General features: G+C 42.9%; 1 protein-coding gene across 2 annotated transcripts in view; it reads right to left on the bottom strand.

The window, feature by feature from the left end:
• Positions 1 to 21,673, bottom strand: part of ASAP1 (ArfGAP with SH3 domain, ankyrin repeat and PH domain 1) — a 145,939-nt gene that overhangs the window by 105,267 nt on the left and 18,999 nt on the right. For both annotated transcript variants that reach the window (XM_072999342.2, XM_072999340.2), the window contains exon 2: positions 8,434 to 8,520. In XM_072999342.2, coding sequence (XP_072855443.2) covers positions 8,434 to 8,492 — 59 coding nt within the window. In that variant the 5' untranslated portion in view covers positions 8,493 to 8,520. The remainder of the gene's footprint in view (positions 1 to 8,433; positions 8,521 to 21,673) is intronic.

A 21,673-nucleotide genomic window follows, 5' to 3' on the forward strand; every position in this document is an offset into this window, starting at 1 on the left:
GGAGAGAGAGCTTGAAGAAGGGAAGGCAGCTTTGATGGTTGTTTCTAATTGTTCAGTATGAGAAATTCTAGAGAATCATGCAGTCATTGGCAGGTTGAACAGCAGCTGATGCATGAGGGTTCTGCAGGAAAACACATACACACTTACTATGAGACAGCTCATCAAGCCATATTGCAAATATTTCAATGTTTTCAGTGTTTTTTTTAATCTCCCATCTGGACCCAGGAAGATCTCCAAAACACACAAAGCTAGTGATGAAACATCAATTAGTAGCCTTGCTTGTTTGCTCTGTAGAAGAGAGCACAGTTTTGGGACCTCAGCTAACTATCGTGAAACATTGTCCAACAAACTGAAGCTCAGTGCCAAGATGATAGAGGTATTGTTGGCAGGTAAAGGTAAAGGTTCCCCTTGACAATTTGTCTAGATGTGTCTGACTCTGGGTGGCGGTGTTCATCGCACCCATAGAGCTAGCATTTGTCTGCAGACAATCCTCCATGGTCACGTGGCCAGCGTGACTAGACACGGAACGCCATTTACCTTCCCACCGAGGTGGTACCTATTTATCTACTCGCATTTTGCATTTTGCATGCTTTCAAACTGCTAGGTTGGCGGGAGCTGGGACAAGCGACGGGGGCTCACTCTCTCTTGTGGATTCGATCTGATGACTGCAGGTCTTCTGACCGTGCAGCGCAGAGGCTTCAGTGGTTTAACCTGCAGCACCACCACGTCCCTATTGTATTGGCAGGTAGCTTGTCTATTTGGAGTGTCAAATCTATTGTGTGAAGGGATGCACCCCCTAAAGCACACATGGGTCAACCACCCACCTCCCACAGGCCTCTCAATACTCTGCTTCCAGTAATCCTGAAAAATGTGTTCCCAAATATCACAAATTTTGCCCCTCTCCTCCAACAGCTTCAGGGAAATGATCTGTCAGATACACATCGTTTCAACCCAGCCTTTCAGAAGTGACAGTTCAGGCCATCGAGTGAATGGTGTCCTTCATATTGATAGCCTATCATCAAGGATCTCGGCCCTGGTACTCTCCTGCTAGACTACTGCAAAGTCCTGTACATGGGACTGCCTCTGAAGACTATCTAGAAATTGCATAAAAGCTGTCAGCAATAGTGTCATGATATGTGTCATCAACACTGAAGGCATTCAAGTGAAATGTAGACACACACACACACACACACACACACACACACACACACACACACACACACCCTATGCATGTCCAAGTCTGACCAGGGATCTGAAGCCAGGTCTTGAGTCCATCATTTTATCCACTATACCACAGTGGGTATCAGTAAGCAATAATATTGGACTAGAATTGCATATTCCAATTATATTATAATTAAGAGTACATTGTACAATCTTCGCTAGCTCTTGGTTTCCCTTCAGTGCTGTTTTTAACCTATAAAGCTCCCCTTCGTTAGGTATAAATGGAGGATCAAGCAAACAAGGAAGAACAACACTAATATGATGTAAAACTGTTAATGCTAAAAGCAAAAACTGTTGTATAAGAGACATCAGATGCAAGAGAATTGTCTACAAGCCTACCAAAAATGTGTGTATCGGCTATTCTTTCTGTAACATATTGAGTAACTACTCAGTTGTCTAGATTTCCTACTCTGTTGTTTTCCTATAGCATTCGGTATGTTTGCAAATTTAATTTGCTGTGTATGTTTTGCAACTTAACTATTTTGTATTGACTTTTTGTGAGTGGACAGAAAAGCAGATAGATTTCATGCTGCTCCATTTTCAGACACGAAATCCGCTAGCACAGTAGAAGCTTCTGTGAATACATTGCCCTTGTGACAATTTATTAGTTGCCTGTCTTCCAAAATGGCTAGTTACTACACAGGGAGACTCTTAGAGACCTGTTAGGTTTGCCTGTTGGCCACTGGTAAGTAGGGAGGGAATGTACATCTGGATTAGGACCTTGTTGATGAGAAAGCAGCTTGGATTCCCCAATCCAAAGGAGGAGGGGCTTCAGCTAGTTTTGCAAAAAGAATTTTACACTGGGAGTTGTAGTCCTCAGAGAGGTGGGAGTTTGGACCTCCATGTTGTGTGTTTAGTCGTTTAGTCGTGTCCGACTCTTCGTGACCCCATGGACCAGAGCATGCCAGGCCCTCCTGTCTTCTACTGCCTCCCGGAGTTGTGTCAGGTTCATGTTGGTTGCTTCGCAGACACTGTCCAGCCATCTCATCCTCGGTCGTCCCCTTCTCCTCTTGCCATCACACCTTCCTAACATCAAGGTTTTTTCCAAGGACTCTTTTCTTCTCATGAGATGGCCAAAGTACTGGAGCCTCAGCTTCAGGATCTGTCCTTCAAGTGAGCATTCAGGGTTGATTTCCTTTAGAACTGATAGGTTTGTTCTCCTTGCAGTCCAGGGGATTCTCAAGAGCCTCCTCCAGCACCACAATTCAAAGGCATCAATTCTTCGGCGGTCTGCTTTCTTTATGGTCCATCTCTCACTTCCATACATCACGACAGGAAAAACCATAGCTTTGACTATTCGGACTTTTGTTGGCAAGGTGATGTCTCTGCTTTTCAAGATGCTGTCAAGATTTGTCATCGCTTTCCTCCCAAGAAGAAGGCGCCTTTTAATTTCAGGGCTGCTGTCTCCATCTGCAGTGATCATGCAGCCCAGGAAGATAAAATTTGACACTGCCTCCATATCTTCCCCTTCTATTTCCCAGGAGGTGATGGGACCAGTGGCCATGATCTTAGGTTTTTTGATGTTGAGTTTCAGACTGTTTTTTGCACTCTCCTCTTTCACTCTCATTACAAGGTTCTTTAATTCCTCCTCACTTTCTGCCATCAGAGTGGTATCATCTGCATATCGGAGGTTGTTGATATTTCTTCCGGCAATCTTAATTCCGGCTTGGGTTTCTTCCAGTCCAGCCTTCCGCATGATGTATTCTGCATATAAGTTAAATAAGCTGGGGGACAATATACAGCCTTGCCGTACTCCTTTCCCAATTTTGAACCAATCAGTTGTTCCATGACCAGTTCTAACTGTTGCTTCCTGTCCCACATATAGGTTTCTCAGGAGACAGATAAAGTGGTCAGGCACTCCCATTTCTTTAAGAACTTGCCATAGTTTGCTGTGGTCCACACAGTCAAAGGCTTTCGCATAGTCAATGAAGCAGAAGTAGATATTTTTCTGGAACTCTCTGGCTTTCTCCATGATCCAGTGCAAGTTAGCAATTTGGTCTCGAGTTCCTCTGCCTCTTCGGAATCCAGCTTGTACTTCTGGGAGTTCTCGGTCCATATACTGCTGAAGCCTACCTTGTAGGATTTTGAGCATAACCTTGCTAGCGTGCGAAATGAGTGCAATTGTACGGTAGTTGGAGCATTCTTTGGCACTGCCTTTCTTTGGGATTGGGATGTAGACTGATCTTTTCCAATCCTCTGGCCACTGTTGAGTTTTCCAAACTTGCTGGCATATTGAATGTAGCACCTTAACAGCATCATCTTTCAAGATTTTAAATAGTTCAACTGGAATGCCATCACCTCCACTGGCCTTGTTGTTAGCCATGCTTTCTAAGGCCCACTTGACTTCGCTCTCCAGGATGTCTGGCTCAAGGTCAGCAACTACATTGTCTGGGTTGTCCGGGATATCCAAATCTTTCTGATATAATTCCTCTGTGTATTCTTGCCACCTCGTCTTGACGTCTTCTGCTTCTGTTAGGTCCTTCCCATTTTTGTCTTTTATCATGTTCATCTTTGCACAAAATGTTCCTCTAATATGTCCAATTTTCCTGAACAGATCTCTGGTCTTTCCTTTTCTGTTATCTTCCTCTATTTCTTTGCATTGTTCATTTAAGAAGGCCCTCTTGTCTCTCCTTGCTATTCTTTGGAAGTCTGCATTCAAGTTTCTGTAACTTTCCCTATCTCCCTTGCATTTTGCTTCCCTTCTCCTCTCTGCTATTTCTAAGGCCTCGTTGGACAGCCACTTTGCTTTCTTGCATTTCCTTTTCTTTGGGATGGTTTTCGTTGCTGCCTCCTGGACAATGTTACGAGCCTCTATCCAAAGTTCTTCAGGCACTCTGTCCACCAAATCTAGTTCCTTAAATCTGTTCTTTACTTCCACTGTGTATTCATAAGGGATTTGGTTTAGATTATACCTGAGTGGCCCAGTGGTTTTTCCTACTCTCTTCAGTCTAAGCTTGAATTTTGCTATGAGAAGCTGATGATCAGAACCGCAGTCAGCTCCAGGTCTTGTTTTTGCTGACTGTATAGAGCTTCTCCATCTTTGGCTGCAGAGAATATAATCAATCTGATTTCGATATTGCCCATCTGGTGATTTCCATGTATAGAGTCGCCTCTTGTGTTGTTGGAAAAGAGTGTTTGTGATGACCAGCTTATTCTCTTGACAAAACTCTATTAGCCTTTGTCCTGCTTCGTTCTGCACTCCAAGGCCAAACTTCCCTGTTGTTCCTTTTATCTCTTGGCTCCCTACTTTAGCATTCCAGTCCCCTAGAATGAGAAGAACATCTTTCTTTGGTGTCAGTTCTAGAAGGTGTTGTAAATCTTCATGTTATGTTCCAGTAATGGGCGGTTGAAACAGCTTGCAAGAAAAGGCTTCCCTAATCCATTATCCTCTAGATGTGTCAGATTACAGCCCCCATCATCCCTAGCCAAGACCAACACATCAGGAGGAGAGCATCAATTTGGGAAAAATCTGTGTTCCCTGGTGGTGTAGTGTGAACTCCATGCTACAGAGGATGGTTCCTTATAGCGTCCCAAAGGACTGTAGAGAAGGGATGCTAATCTTTGCTTTTCAAATTCTTGAAAATAAAAGTCAACTCTTTCAAAAATGTTCTTCCCACTGGGCAAGATTACCAGAGACCTGCTATATTTGATTTTTTTTTCTGTGCGTGAAAAACTCATGGAAGCATTTGTCTGTGTTTGCAGAAGAACACTTATCTTGGGGGCACAAAACTAACATTTTTTGCCAACTGGATGGAGTTTTACTCAAAGTACAATGAGTTGTTTGTTTGGTTGTTGTGGGTTTTTCGGGCTCTTTGGCCGTGTTCTGAAGGTTGTTCTTCCTAACATTTCGCCAGTCTCTGTGGCCGGCATCTTCAGAGGACAGCACTCTGTGCTCTGGTCTTTGTTTGTCTGTTTTTGTATGAAATAGACGGGGAGTTGTGCAAAATTCGCTTTTTTGCTAATGCTACTGCTTTTTTGAGTTGGGGTCGGCAATGAGAACATTTGTGAAGATTTGTTACATCCTTTTTCTACAGAGTTTAGGCTTGTGGGCTCGCCAGTAAAAGCAGGAGTTGCTGATTTTATGTTTCCTTGCCGTTAGGGTTTCAAAGTGTCCTGACCTCAAATATCTTAACTCAGCATTTGAACGTTGTGGAATTACAAAGTCATCTTTAACTGTTCCCCCCCCCCCCCGCTTCTTGGTTTGTTTTAAAACTCTTGCAAGGGTCAGTTCAGGGTGTCTGCGTTAAATCGAGCATAGCTTTTGTGGTTTGATAAAATACATGACTGGCATTCCATGGTGTGAACAAACAAAAAGGACATTCAAGTCACTGTGGGCTGTCCTGCATTCTATCAGGTTGAAAGCCAAGGAGGAGAAACCTACTGTGCCAATCATCTCTGTCTCCCTCCTCGGCACTCACCACCTTCCCAACAAGGGATCAGCATGAATAATTTTCCATCAAGGAATGAATGAAGATCACGGAGCATACAGTTATGCAAGAGAATTAAACAAGATCTCGTTTCTAAACAGAAACAAGGTAGGGGGAACGGATTGAAAGGCTCTCCACATGAAAAGGAGGACAGGGTTCCTGCACCTTAGATAGCCCTGTTAGTTACTGGAGGTATAACTTGACATGTGAATTTCACCTGCAGAATGCTCACCCTTCCATGCAATCATTAAAGGTACAGGAGGCTGATCTTCCATTTCATGGGGCTGTGCTAAGTAAGACATTGATACATCCCCTGGTCCAGTGGCTCCCAACCTTGGGTCCCCAGATGTTCTTGGACTAAAATTCCCAGAAGCGGTTGCTATGGGTTTTTGGGGCTCTTTGGCCGTGTTCTGAAGGTTGTTCTTCCTAACGTTTTGCCAGTCTCTGTGGCCGGCATCTTCAGAGGACAGCACTCTTCTCTCCTCTGAAGATGCCAGCCACAGAGACTGGCGAAACGTTAGGAAGAACAACCTTCAGAACACGGCCAAAGAGCCCGAAAAAACCCACAACAACCATTAGATCCTGGCCATGAAAGCCTTTGCGGATTCCCAGAAGCCTTCAAAACTAGTTGTGTTGGCCAAGTATTTATGAGAGTGGTGGTCCAAGAACTAAAAGGATGATCAGGAGACTGGAAACAAAACCCTGCGAGGAAAGCCTGAAAGAACTGGGCATATTTAGCCTTGAGAAAAGAAGACAGAGGGGCAGATAGGATAACCCTTTTCAAATATTTGAAAGGTAGTCATATAGAGGAAGGGTAGGATCTATTCTCCATTATCCTGGTCTTCAGAACACATAATAATGGGCTCAAGCTACAGGAAGCCAGATTTATGCTGAATATCAGGAAAAACCTCTTAACTGTTCGAGCAGTACAACAATGGAACTAATTACCTCAGGAGGTGGTGAGCGTTCCAACACTGGAGGCATTCAAAAGAAAACTGGACTCTCATCTGTCAGATCTGCTTTGATTTGGACTCATGCACTGAACAGTGGATTAGACTTGATGGCTTCATAGGCCTCTTCCATCTCAATTATTCTATGATTCTATGAACATCTGGAGATGCTGAAGCCACTGCCTAGTCCACTAGTGGACAACATATACCTTTAGATGCTGTTGGACTACATTTCCCATCACTGGCTATTCTGGTCAGGGCTGATGGAAGCAGATTCCCTCCAAGGAGAACTGTACATTTTACATGACAGACCTAACTTGATATCTTAACTCGAGCAGTGAGAAGCGCCCACTCTTAATTGCTCTGAATGTTATTTGTTCATGCTCAGAATCTGGATGTTAATTAACATACAGTGAAAGCTCACCCATGTTTACTATAAAACAACCCCCACTGTGTTTACTGGGGCTTCCTCCCAAATTGGTGCACACAGAATTGCAGTCTTGGAGTAAGAAAACTGAGAAATGTTGCATTTTGGGTCTTCATTTCTTAGACTTTCTCAGCCAGATGGCTAATGGCTAGGGGATTCTGGGCGTGATCAGCCCCAAAAGAGAAATACTTCTAAGTTTTGCACCTCAAAGACAGCAGATGATGGCCTTGTGCTAACCACTGGTCTTCTTGAGGCACTTAGATCGGAAACTACTGTGCCCCTTAAATATTCATTATAGTATCAGGGTCATGTTGGCCTACTATGCAAGCTTATTGCAAGGATATGGATATTATCTTTGGCAATTCACATAGCAATTCAGCAAATTGGTAAATGCTCCAAAACAAACGGAGATATAGTGACCTAAATCTAATTTCCAGCCATAACGAGAATAGATCCATTGCTGGATGTTAGTTAAGTCAGCACTTATAAGAGTCCCGTTGATTGGGTTGGTCCACTGTAAGGAGAGACTAGCGACTGGATTTAGGCCTGTAATTTAACTAGCAGAATAGTGTAAGTGGCCCCCCTGACAGGCGGGTCCAGGGCTCTGTAATTTCATCCATTTGAACCTTTTTCTGTTGTTTCAACCAAGTCCCCACTCTCCTCCCCCCCCCCCCGCACACAACAATGCAAAATCCAGCAACAACACAAGTGGTGCTTCCTGCTTTCGCAACATAGTCCTGTGTACAGGGAGTCTGCCGTAAGGGTAAGCCAACTAGACATGGCAAAAGTTGCATTACTGAACTACAGCTCCCAGAGTCCCATAGCCAGATTCTAAAAGAGACTTCTCCCATCACTAGAGTTGACCAAGAGAGCTACCAAAATCCAGTCATTCTGATGGGAAAACAGAGGAGCTGACAAGGTACTACCAGGCTGAGCACACACTTCATTTTAGTTTGCTGCCTGTTCAGTTGATCATTGTACTGAACACACTTCCAGGGACTTAGGGAAGGCGATTTATTTACTGAAAGTATTTAACGCCTCTCTTTTAAGGTAATCCCAGCCTGCCGTAGCTAACCAAAAGTCAATAAAATACATACATCAAGCCACAAAATATTGAGACAACTGTTAATTAAAACCAGGGTAGTTGACACAGAAAAGCCAGCATTAAAACATCAATTAGATACTGTGCGGAGTAAAATTAGCTTTTAAAAGGACATGAAAACACCATTTGTGATAGTATTCTCAGGAGAGGAAATTCCAAAGACAGGGTTGGGATGCTGTTACCTGCCAGTCTGACCACCCTTTTCGGCAGACCAGAAAATAGGAATCTCTGAGTCACAACGTAGCAAATGTAAGAAAGCCATTATTTTGGCTGATAAAGCCTTAGGTCGTCTCCTTGTTTTCTTACCGATTCCATAATGAATCCCTTGAGGAAAAGCTGGAGAGCCTGGAAGCTGAAGATCTCATGTCTCATCAGTCACACCAAGAAAGTTACCTACATGAAAAAGGAAAGAAAAGTGACAAAGTTATTAAAAGCAAATAGAACACTTATTTATTTGTGCCTTGCTTGACGACGATAATCCATTCCAGCAGAATCGCTGTAGAACAAAATCGTCATCAAGCGAAAGTAAAAAAAAAAACATTGAAATGCATTGAAAACCGGTTCAATGCATTCCAATGGGTGAAATACCTCATTGTGTAGCGATGATCCTCCATAGGGCATCCATTTTCCAGTGCCTGTTAAGCAAGGAATCCATCCTAAACACAGAGGGGAGCCATTTTGCACAGTGGGTGGCCATTTTGAGAGCCGCCGATCAGCTGTTTTAAAATAGTTGATTAGCAAAGAATCAGTTCCCGAAGCAGGGAACCAATCATTGTAAAGCGAATTTTCCCCATTTAAACATCCTTTTGCGATTGCAATAGCGATCAGAAAAACCTCATCGTAAAGCGGATTTGTCGTGGACTGGGGTAATCGTCAAGCGAGGCACCACTGTATATGCTTTCGGTATATGTATGTGTATATGCATACGATGAAACCCAACGCAGAGTGTTGGATTCAGGAGATCTGGGTTCAAATCTCTGCTCTGCCACAAAAGTCACTGGGGGGAGAAGGGTGTGATATATATATATATCACATCTACCCCCATCAAGCAGAACACATTTATTTATTTTGCTACGTTTTAATTCTGTCTTTTCTCTGGCAATCCACGAGAGAGGAGCTCTTCTTTCCTGATACTTACAAATGCCCTGTCAGGCGGGTCAAGCTGGCAGGCTCTGATTAGGCCAAGGTCCTCCAATGAGTTTCATGGCCGTGTTGGGATTTGAATCCAGGGTCTTCTGAGTCTCTGGTCCAATATTCTAACTACTACACCATGCTCATACATGTTTCGGACGCCCACACGCATACAGGGCCAGCAGTACTCTCAAGCAAAATGAGATCATCAGGCTGAATATTTCGAGGCTCATGAGAGATCAGACAAAAAGTGGGTGATTTAATTTGCTGTCCTTGTATTTTGATTTCCAAGGAAGAGAAGAGGCGTTGGTGGATGAACCAACTGGGCAGCCCTAGAGTAATATGTATTTTGACTTGAAGGTGGTTTTCTGTACCATTCTAGGCACCAAAATGTCATAGGCCGGTCATGAGGACAGACAGACAGACAGACAGACAGGAGACAAGACAGACACACCCACACACCCTTTTCACAACTGCTCGTTTCATAAAGGAGTGAGCATGAACAAAAATCCTCCTCCTCCACATCTTAGAAGTACAGAGCTAGAAGGGACCCTATGGATCAGGAATACAATGCTGGGGCCACCGCCAAATACTTGGACACAAACGGCTTCTTTGAAATAACCAATTAGACTCACTCTGCTGTATCTGATCCAGCAATTTTCGTCTCAACATGACAGCAGCCATTTAAATTATGACGACCACTTTGGAAAAGAGTAAGAAGAAAATTGCTCCTTCAAGCCCTGCTGGAGACTTAAAGAGGGAACAAATATTCACAGATTTATCTCAAGGTTGATGAAAAACATTGTTGGTTTTTTTAATGCACGAGAGCAAAAAGACAAGACCTCTTTGTTTTTCACCACCAGCACTTTTAGCACAACAAACAATTTTTTAAAAAAAACAACCAACCACCTTATCTTGACTTTTAAAAGCTCTGTATGGCACCAAAATGTGTTATTTGTCTCTGGGTGGGTGGATACTCTTACACAAAACACCAAGTTATTTGCCCAAATTGCAAGGGCACTCTGCATATAAAACACTTTCATGATTTTTTTATTTTTCAAAGAGGCCAAAAAAGGTTTTTTGGCAGAACTTAGAACATTACTTTTTACAACAAATGTATTCTTGTTAATTACTGCAATGTCAGAAAAGTAACTCATTATATTAGTTGCTTTTCTTTACTTAAAAGTAAAATACTGTTGCCAAGAGATTACTAATGCTTCACTTTGCAACTGTTATTGGAAAACTATATATAGTTTATGTATAAACCCCAAATATATATATAAACCCCAACACCCCCCATGCTTCTTCTAATAGTGTTTTAGGGGTGATAAATAACACATATAAACTTTAAAAAGTTATATTATATAGCTTTTAAAAAGTAATAGTGGACCTTGTTACAGTGGCAGTGGCTGAAATCCTGTTGCACACTTATGCAAATAGTGTAACTATTAGATATGAATTGCCGTACGTTAAGAACTCTCTGCAGCCATTATCTGTTGCACATCTACTAGCATGACTCAGAATGCAACAGATAATGTCTATGGAGATTCCTTAACATATGGCAGTTTGTGTCTAAATGTTACACAGAACAGTACAACAGGATTTCAGAAAGTATTACTTCTGACATGTTACTTCTTCAAAGTCTCTGCTTTCTAACACAGATAGGATTTGTCTACTTTTCTTACCTCTCTGGTCTTATGTTGGGAATTTGAAAGTTCAAAACCCTGCTGAGCTATGGAACACATTAGGGAACCTTTGGCAACTCTGCCTCTTTCAACTTAACTAGGTTTGCAAGATTACCGTGCAAATAAAATAGCATAAATTGGTATTCCCCCCCCCCAAACAGTTGCTTGGAGGTGGGGCAGGAGACAGATGTGATGATTAAAAATGTCACTAGATCTCAGACAGAATGATAATTATTCTTCTTGAAGGAAGGTGTTGAGACGTTAACTTTGGAGGCACCTATAAATAACTCTGGCAATCAGAGCACGACTACACTGTTGAATTAGATCAGAAGCTGGTTTGGATTTTTATAAATCGATTTAAGTCAATTTTTGTGTTAGTGTGTACATCCGTAGAATAACTTTGTAAGCTGCTCTTAAGGACTCACTCCCTCTTTTCTGCCTACTCACCCATCGATTTGTATCTCCAAGGATCACACCCTTCTGTATAGGAGTTGTGAGAGGAGACACTGTTGAGGGTGGCGGGAGTCCCAATCAAATTGAGGAGGGCAAAGCAATGGCAGCAATTGTGTTTGCAAGTGGAAAGACCGTAAGAGGACAGGGGGCTGATCACGTCCAAGTGCCTGTCTGTGCATGTGTGGGTGTCTCTCCCTCCCTCTCCCTCTATCCCTCTCCCTTCAGTCTAGGGCGAAGGGAAAAGCAAGGAGCCTCTCATTGTTTTTCTAGCAGGAACTCCTCTTGGTCCACTGTGAGCTCCACACTTTTGTTTCTCACATATTTCAATATTTTAAAAAAAATAGTATTTCAGTTTTTGTATATGATTAGAAGTGGCATAGTGCTAGATTGAGACAGCGCTAGAAACAGAAATAGATTGAAGAGGAGGAGGAGTTTGAGCTGCAGGGTATCCTTCAGTCCAAAATTTCCTACACTTGACACCTGTCAGCAAGCTCTGCAGACCCCCTATTGATCCCACTATTGACTCCACCACTATTTACTCCAACACAGGTGTTCACACATGGCAAAATGATTCAAAAATAAATCAGATCCATAGTCAAATAAAAAATAAACAACCCCCCTCATGGCTGTTTTAAAAAACTCACTTTCTGGCCCATGAAATGTGCACTTAGCTGTACGTCGTGTAGGTGAATGTTTTAAAATTGAATTCAAGTGCGCTAAACCCGACACAAGACCAGGATGACTACGATGTGTAACTGAGCCCTTGGTTAAATGATGCAGTTAATCTATTCAACACAGATTAAAATGTGGGGTTTAAATCCAGTTTCCATGAACTCTTCAAGCGAAAGGGTGTTCCGTGCTGATTACATTGTTTAATTATCATGAGAAATCCATTTACATCTATTTGTCCAGGCGAGAGATGACTCTCCTAAATGGATGTTTGCATCTATTACCGGAGAAAGCTGTCAACTTCCTCACCTAACCTAAGATGTCCCTTCCATTACTGGGTTCTTATATTTATTTTAATTGGATGAGTAAGCAATTAATTGGATGCGAGGCAAGGCATTTCATCCATTCAAAAGCTTTTAATTGGCTTGCAACTTTATTCTCAAAATACAGGGCATCTGGCATATGTGCTGAGTTATGCAATCAGATCTCAGAGGTTGTTGTCCTCCAGAGTTGTTATGTCCCTGAAATAGCTCACCTATTCATATCAAGGAGGAGGTTCAACATAGAACGGTGGCTGATTATGCCATTATGCCATTCAGAAATTACAGAGGCTGTAACTTAAGGCATACTTAGTTGAGAGATAGGTCCAGTGGGGTTTGGTTTTGAGCATTCTACATTGCTCTTAGTGTTTAAGTTGTTGTTGTTTAGTCATTAAGTCATGTCCGACTCTTCGTGACCCCATGGACCAGAGCACGCCAGTCTTCCACTGACTCCCGGAGTTGGGTCAAATTCATGTTGGTCGCTTTGATGACACTGTCCAACTCTCTCATCCTCTGTCGTCCCCTTCTCCTCTTGCCTTCACACTTTCCCAACACCAGGGTCTTTTCCAGGGACTCTTCTATTCTGATGCAAACTTATCAACTTTGTAATGGCATGTAAACGCTGATGGAGTGCTTCACCCTAGCAGCCCTGCAAATTCCTTGCAAAGAGCTGTTAGCAGAAAAACGTGGTTGAAGCTGCCATAGACCTTGGAGAACGAGCTGTTAACATCTTACAGTATGTCAAGGCACTGACTTAAGTGATCTTATGACAAATTTACCCCCGCACTGCTCCAACTCACTGTTGCTTTCACCGCCCAACAACCTGACGATGCCAGACTGAATGGCTTCAGACCATCAAACAGACCATGTGTGAGAAATATGTGCTCTGCACTCCCATCCAAACTGTGCCAACATTTCTCTAAGGGTTATATTCAATCGGAACAGAAAGGAGATAAAGTGATGTCTCACAAAACATGAAAAGATGAAAGAATCGTAGGTGGAAGAGTGGGATCCAGCACCAAAACTGCAAAGTTCTTCCTAAATCCACAAAGATTGATACTGATAATGAGAGTTCTGAGATGCACTTTTGTTTGCAGGAAACAGTGAAAGTGGATTTTCTGTGAAATTTATCTGAGGGGCTTGGATGGTTCCGCTGTCAGCAGGACTTTTAATATCTAATCGACATTCCATGTTGGAAAACCATGAACTCTTGTTCATGTAAAACTCCACCTCTGAGAAATTATTTTAAAGTGGGTGTGGAAGACAGCGTTGGAAAACCAGGCTATGAAAGAAACAGAGGGCCATCACATGTCTTTCTAAGGATTTGGGATAAAGACCTTTTAAGGACAAGACAGCACATCATTAAGTTATCCGAGAAATCAGAGTCATAGAATAATTGAGTTGGAAGGGGCTTATAAGGCCATTGAATCCAACCCCCTGCTCAAGGCAGGGATTCAAATCAAAGCAGATCTGACAGATGATTGTCCAATTTTCTCTTGAACGCCTCCAGTGTTGGAGCGCTCAGCACCTCCTGAGGTAATTGGTTCCATTGTTGTACTGTTCTAACAATCAAGAATTTTCTCCTGAAATTCAGCCTAAATCTAGCTTCCTATAATTTGAGCCTGTTATTATGTGTCCTGCCCTCTGGGACAACTGAATACAGATCCTGCCCCTTCTCTGTATGACTACCTTTCAAGTATTTGAAAAGTGTTATCTCCCCTCAGTCTTCTTTTCTAATGGCTAAACATCCGTAGTTCTTTCAGCCTTCCTTCATTGCCCTAATCTGAACTTGTTCCAGTTTGCTGTCATCTTTCTTAAAGTGTGGTGTCCAGAATTGGACACAGTACTCAAGATGAAGCCTAACCAGTGCCAAATACAGTGGGGTCTCTACTTAAGAACTTAATCTGTATTGGAAGGTGGTTCTCAAGTTGAAAAGTTCTTATGTTGAATCTGCATTTCCCATAGGAATGCATTGAAAACCAATTAATCCGTATCTGCTCTTTTCCGTCCATAGAAACTACAGTGGAACCTCTACTTAAGAACTTAATCCATTTTGGAATGGTGTTCTTAAGTTGAAACGTTCTTAAGTTGAAGCAAAATTTCCCATAGGAATGGACTGAAAACCAATTAATTCGTTCTGGCTGTTTTTTTGTTATATAGAGGTGTGTTCGTACATTGAAGCATTAGTTCCCATAGGTGAACTCTACCACTAGGGGGAGAATTTTTTTTAACCTAAGATGACCTAAGGTTAAAAAAAGAGCAGGAAAGGTTTTTTTTCCTGTTCTTATCTTGGATTTCTGTTCTCAAGTAGAAGCAAAATTTAGCAAATGGAGCTGTTCTTAAGTTGGATTGTTCTTAAGTAGGGACGTTCTTAAATAGAGACCCCACTGTAGAGTGGAACTAGTACTTCTTGGGATTTGAGGACTATACTTCTGTTATTGCATCCTAAAACTGCATTTGCCTTTTTTTCGGTCACCTCACATTGTTATCTCATAATCTGTTTGTCATCCGTAACAAGTTCAAGATCCTTCTCACTCATAGTACTGTTGAAACAAGTATCCCCCATTTTCTAACTGTTCTGTTGTCCCGCCCACCCCTGGTGTACAACATTGTGCTTATCTCTGTTAAATTTCATTTTTTTTGTCCTCTGCTCAAACCCATCAAGATCTTTTTGAATTTTGTTCCCGTCTTCTAAGGGGTTAGCTATTCCACCCAATTTTGTGTCATCCACAAATTTGGTAAGCATTCCCTGCATCTCTCATCAAAATCGTTAACAAAAATTGGTGGGTTTGTTAATAAAAATGTGTGTTTTTATTGCTAAAAAAAGTGTACAAGGAATGATTTTGTCATTTTAATACTGAGCAGCCAGCTTTCCTGGCATGGTGAACTGAGTTAGCTGAAATGATAACAGAAATACCATTATCAGGTCTGTGTTAACACTGTTACTACAGCAGTTGTCTGCCGCTATGTGAAAAAACAACTTCCTTTTATGCCAAGACAATGGAACTGATTCACAGCGTTTTGACCTTGATATATAATGTAAGCAGAGAATAATTACAGCCCTGCTCTTTATGTAAGCAAACAATTTCATCTGCAAAGGTCTGAGAGCAGCTGGTTCCTACGCTACACTTTTCAACAAATGTCTCGGAGAAACACACTACTTTTATGCAATGAAGACCTCAGAAGGTAAGAGCAAGGAAATGTCACTGAGAGAAAAAAAATGCAAATAAAGGCTTTGAGTGCCATTTAAAGAAGAACCAGTTCACTGCCAGCTTCTGGCGCTATAAGTGATGGAGAGCAAGTGGTGATAAACAACAACGTCCACCAAAATGAGGAGTGCCCCTCCCAATTTTAACTACAGCTCCCATTACACCTCATCACTGGCAAGGCTGATGGGTGTTGCAGGCCCAGAAAACATCTGCAGGGCCTCAGTCGGCTGCTGCTGTTTAAGAAGATAAAGTGAGGCACAACTCAGTGACAGAGCTCATGCTTTGCAAAACGAAGGTTGCGAGTTCAAGTCCTACCATCTTTACTCAGCCTGAGATGGGTTTGTCAAGTTTTGGTTTCCCACACATTCAACAAACCAGCAAGCAACTCTTACTGTAACTTCCCATTCTGAGAAGAGGTTTTGGGAATTCTTTCCAAAACCAAGCTGAAACAAAATTCTTCACTAAGAGAATTATGAATTTAGGGTCGTAATCTCTGAATGTCAACACTGAAATAAATCTGCTAGTTTTACACGTGCCACAAGTCCTGGGGTGGGGTGGGGTGGATAGAGGGGTTGGTTTGGAATGGAGGGCATCTGTGATTTAAACATACTGAAGTACAAAGCTTGGATGTTTTTCTATCCTGGACTACGTATTCAGTAAGAAATTTACCATATAAAACAGTGTAGTATCTATGCATTACTTCTGGGTTGTCATGCAACTGGATTATTGGGAGCAACGAGCATAGAATGAAACCACACACAGCATCCTGAACTTTTGAACCTATGACTCTAACAGTAGCTTATCGTAACCAGGTGGCGACCTGGTTGGAGAAGGAGTTTGTGGCACTAAGCCTGCAGCAGCTTCTCTCTCTCCTTTGGAGGCATGAGTAGCTGTTGTCTTCCATTCCTCCTTGAGAGTTTCAACATAAAGAGGCTAGGCAACAGAGACCCTTGCTCACAAGGTCAAGAGTTAGCTCCTCTGCTACAAGATGGAGGGCCATTCATTAAACTTGGGCTGAAGAGCCATACCCAGCAGGACTCCACAGGAAAAATTTGCCACCATGTGAGGGCATCTCCGTATCTCTCTTTGCTATATGTTCATTATGCTCCATCCCCATCACTCATCTCTATACAAAAAAACTTTCTGAGGTACCAGTGTTTTTTTTTTGTCTTCATCAGACTCAAAAGCACCTAAGCTCATTGAGGTTCTGGCTGGTTCAAAACCTCCCATTAGTATGTACCAGTGGTTCCCAAATACTCTTGGATGAAAACTCCCCAAAGCCTCCACCTCTAGCTGAGCGGGCCAGGATTTCTGAGTGTTGCTGTTCAAGAATGGGGATCCAAGGCTGGAAACCACTGCTATAGACTACTCTGCCAAACTTCCATTCATTCATTAGGCATCCTTCAGTCCCGAAAGACTATGGTAACATGCTCTGTATGGAGGACTTGGAACAGCGTCTAGTGTGGCTGAGGAGGCCAATTCGAGAGTGACAATCCCTTCCACACTGAAGACAAATCCAACCTGTCCCCTGTCCAGGTCCCTGATTTGGCTGGTTTCAGGTCTGCTTCTTTGCCTCTGCCTGCTGGACAAGGGTATCTTCAAATTGGGAGAGGCCGTGATGCAATGCCTGCCTCCAGGTTGAACACTCAACCATCTGTTGACGTCCATTCCTAAGGCCTTCAGATCCCGCTTGCAGATGTCCTTGTATTGCAGCTGTGGTCTCCCTCGGGGGCGGCTTCCCTGCACTAATTCTCCATACAGGAGATCATTTGGAATCTGACCATCAACCGTTCTCATGACATGCCCAAACCAACGTAGACATCGCTGTTTCAGTAATGTATATATGCTAAAAATTCCAGCTCGTTCTAGGACTACTCTATTTGGAACTTTGTCCTGCCAGGCGATACCAAAAATGTGTCGGAGGCAACACATATAGAAGGTGTTCAGCTTCCTCTCCTGCTGTGCACAAAGGGTCCAAGACTCACTGCAACACAGGAGTGTGCTCAGGACACAGGCTGTATAGACCTGGATCTTGGTATATGTCATCAGCTTCTTATTGAGCCATACTCTCTTTGCGAGTCTAGAGAACATGGTAGCTGCTTTGCCAATGCGTTTATCCAGCTCGACATCTAGAAAGAGAGTGTCAGAGCCAAGGTACACAAAGTCATGAACAACCTCCAATTCTTGTGTGGAGATGGTAGTAGAGTAATATTGACCACATAGTGTGACTTGATATAAGGTATGATCTTGGTGCCCTGGAACAATTCTTACCTATTGTTAAAGCGAACAATGTTGTTCTACTCACACCAATGAAACAAATATACCCATTTTTAAGATTGTGTTTTGTTTTTTTTACTCTGGAAGACGCAGGCCTTCCCTGGGGATCAAACGAAACTATTAGGGAGACTAGTGTGCTTTCCGATGTGACAGTACGGAAGTGGAAAATGTCAGGTCATCGAAAATAATGGCTAAGCTAAGCTGATTTGAACTGCCATGACCCTAGAGCATCAACTGTACTTCAGGATCATCCATTACAGATTGAAATAATGATCACCTTCCTCCAGTGCATGACGTTCTTCGGTGTCGCATCTGTTGTTCACCCTATATATGCAGTCCTTGATGATGTTATCTTTTATTTTGGTAATAATTACAAATAATTACTTGGCACAAGCATAATCCCCAGTGGGAAGTATGTGTCTCATACGATTTGGAAAGTGACCTCTGATGTCTTGTGGCTCACTCTGTCTGACAGCTGACTCTGGGTATAAGGGAGGGAAAAATACTGTTATTACCATCCTCTTAAGCTCTTTTGTATTCTGTGCTCATCTTTCATAGACATATTGAATCAGAAATTGCATAAGTCTAGCTAACATGCAAGTGCCAGCAGCCACTCATCTATGGGCCAATATTATTCATGCTCTCTTTTGGTTTGTTTGATTGATTTGCTGAGCTTGGGGTAGTTCCCTCTTTCCAGATTGCCCCAGGCGAAGCCTAGGGAAAGGGCTCATTTTGGAAGACAAGTCCCGGAACTGGATGAAAACCAGCTCTGTTTTCTACCCCATTTCACGACACCAGAAGGAGATCAAGACCGCTAGCAACCTTAAAATCCAGATTGTACAACAAGATCTTGATTAGCAACATAACATAAAAACAAATACAATACAATAAAAACCATAACTGGGATCTTCCTTCATAGGCAAACCGGCGAGCATGCCAGAGGCTGACTTGAACACTGTGGGGAAAACAAGAAGTCAGGATCAAACCTTGCCTCTCCATCATCTAGGACAGTGGTCCCCAACCTTGGGCCCCCAGATGTTCTTGGACATCAACTCCCAGAAATCCTGGCCAGCAGTGGTGGTGGTGAAGGCTTCTGGGAGCTGTAGTCCAAGAACATCTGGAGGCCCAAAGTTGGGGACCACTGATCAAGGTTGGGGACCACTGATCTAGCCACATTCCCTGAAAAAAGCAGTCTAGATTACGGCAATAAAAATTGACTGTAGCCCTTGTATTCCTTAGCTCAGAGGTCCCCAACCCCCAGTCCACAGCCCGGTGGCGGTCTGTGGCCTGAGCTGGACCAGGCCACATTGAGAGACCCCCCCCACACCTGCCCGCACTCCCCCCTGCACAGCCCATTTGCACCTATGCACGAGCGCGCATGCACCCACATGAGCACTGTGCTGCCCTTTGCCCATTCACATGAGTGCCCACGTGAGAGCACGCATGTGCACGAGCACAGCGGGGGGGAGGGTTGCCCTGCCTTCCCCAGCCGGTCCACGGGGCTAAAAAGGTTGGGGACCGCTGCCTTAGCTGATACATTATAGCGAGAGACAGTGTGGTGTAATGCAGTGGATCCCAACCTTGGGCCCCCAGAGGTTCTTGGATGAAAACTCCCAGAAGCCTTCACCACCCACTGTGCTGGCCAGGATTTATGGGAGCTGTAGTCCAAGGACATCTGGGGAGGTGAGGCTGGGGACTACCAGTAATGCATAGTGTTTTGGAGTAGGACTCTGGAGACCTGGGTTCAAATCCATGCTCAATCATGGCAACTCAGTGGAACTGGGGGGATGGAAATTCTAAACTATTATTTGGATCGCTCCCATGCATTGAAAACCCTGCTAGGGGTGCTATATACCAGAAGAAGGGAAATAGCACTTGACAATAATACTTTTTACTACGATGTGAGGGAGGACCTGGAAATATTCAAATTCCGAGTGATTTGTTCATCAATAGCAGGAAGAAAACAAATGGATTCTGGGAATTGTAGTCATGGAGGCTTCCAAGCAGGGCAGTGCAATGATAGTCAGCCATCATTCCTCTGCAGAAATGGCATTCCAAGATGAAGAGATTTCATGCTTATGCTTCCTTCCCTTTTTTTCTTTTTTTCTTTTTGTATTCATGGATTCTTTTAGGATTCTATACTCATTGTTACTAACTAAAATGCTGTCTTTTGATTGTTGTAAGCTGCCTTGGGTCCTTTTGAAGGAGAAAAGCAAGTTAAGACTATTTTAAGCAAAGAAATGGGTCACTGAAGTGTCATGACTAATAGACACCCACAGGCCTATGCATTCCTTTCTTATTTGACATTGAGAATCCATAATAATGGATTGTCCATTAATAATAATGGATTGCCCAGCATCCATGGTGCTGGAGGAGGCTCTTGAGAGTCCCCTGGACTGCGAAGAGAACAATCCTATCCATTCTGAAGGAAATCAACCCTGAGTGCTTACTGGAAGGACAGATCCTGAAGCTGAGGCTCCAATACTTTGGCCATCTCATGAGAAGAGAAGACTCCCTGGAAAAGACCCTGATGTTGGGAAAGGGTGAGGGCAAGAGGAGAAGGGGACGACCGAGTATAAGATGGTTGGACAGTGTCATTGAAGTGACCAACATGAATTTGAACAAACTCTGGGAGGCAGTGGAAGACAGGAGGGCCTGGCATGCTCTGGTCCATGGGGTCACGAAGAGTCGGACACGACTTAACGACTAAACAACAACATCCATAATAAACCCAGATGATATTCCAGGTCTTGGACCCAACAGACTTATTCTTTTTGTCTCAGATCAGTCAGACTTAAAGAAGAAGAAGAAGAAGAAGAAGAAGAAGACGTTGTGTGGGTATTGTTTCATCGGAGCTGGGCCCAGCGCTCACCAGCTGTTTTGTCACCCCTTCTGTCTCTAAAGTGCCTCTCGCTTTAAATGCCGGGATGGATCAAATGATCATCCAGACCCTGAGTCTCTGGTATCCTTGCCACAAAACAAATTGGTTCCAGATCAGCTTAGCCTCCCCACCCCCACCCCTTCCAAGGCTGCCATACTCTTTTCCCAGGGCAACATCTGTGCAGCATGTTAAAAAATAAAAAAATAAAAATAAAATAAATATGTTTTTCCTTCGTTCCCAAGAATTATATCCTGCCTTTCAGTAAACAAAAGGGTGTGCATTTACAAAAAAGTTACGTGGTTTCATTTCATCGGATAAGATCATAAAAATATCCTTCTTATTGTTTTGTATACCTTTGCAAATATATTGTGGAATATTCTCATAGTTGAAACATTAAGTCTTGTACTATGACTAAAAATTATTGCATTGTAAAACCTGGTGTGTGACTTGACATTTTGCCTTTATGCACACCCATACAAAAGACATATATTATAGTTTCTCTGGCACTGAAAGCACATTTTCTCATGCTTTCACTACATTCAGCAAACCACTCCCAAGTTCTACCAGTCCATGAACAGAGAGTGGGTTTGTATAAATATATATTGTATATGAAAGGAGTACAGCAAAACAAAGTCTGCAAACATACACACAGACACAAATATATACATATTCCAATCTCTAGAAGACCATTGCTTTAATTCCCCATGCAAGCAAAGTGATACTCAAGGCTATGCAACGAAGGCTTTTACCTTATATGGAGTGAGAAATGCCTGATGCTCAAGCTGGATTCCGAAAAGGAAGAGGCACTTGAGATCATATTGCAAATAATTGCTGGCTACTGAGACATACCAAAGAATTTCAAATGATCAGTCTGTGCTTCACAGACTACAGCAGAGCCTTTGACTGTGTGGATCATGAGAA

The sequence above is a fragment of the Pogona vitticeps genome, chromosome 4 (assembly GCF_051106095.1).
Source record: "Pogona vitticeps strain Pit_001003342236 chromosome 4, PviZW2.1, whole genome shotgun sequence".
NCBI lineage: Eukaryota > Metazoa > Chordata > Lepidosauria > Squamata > Agamidae > Pogona > Pogona vitticeps.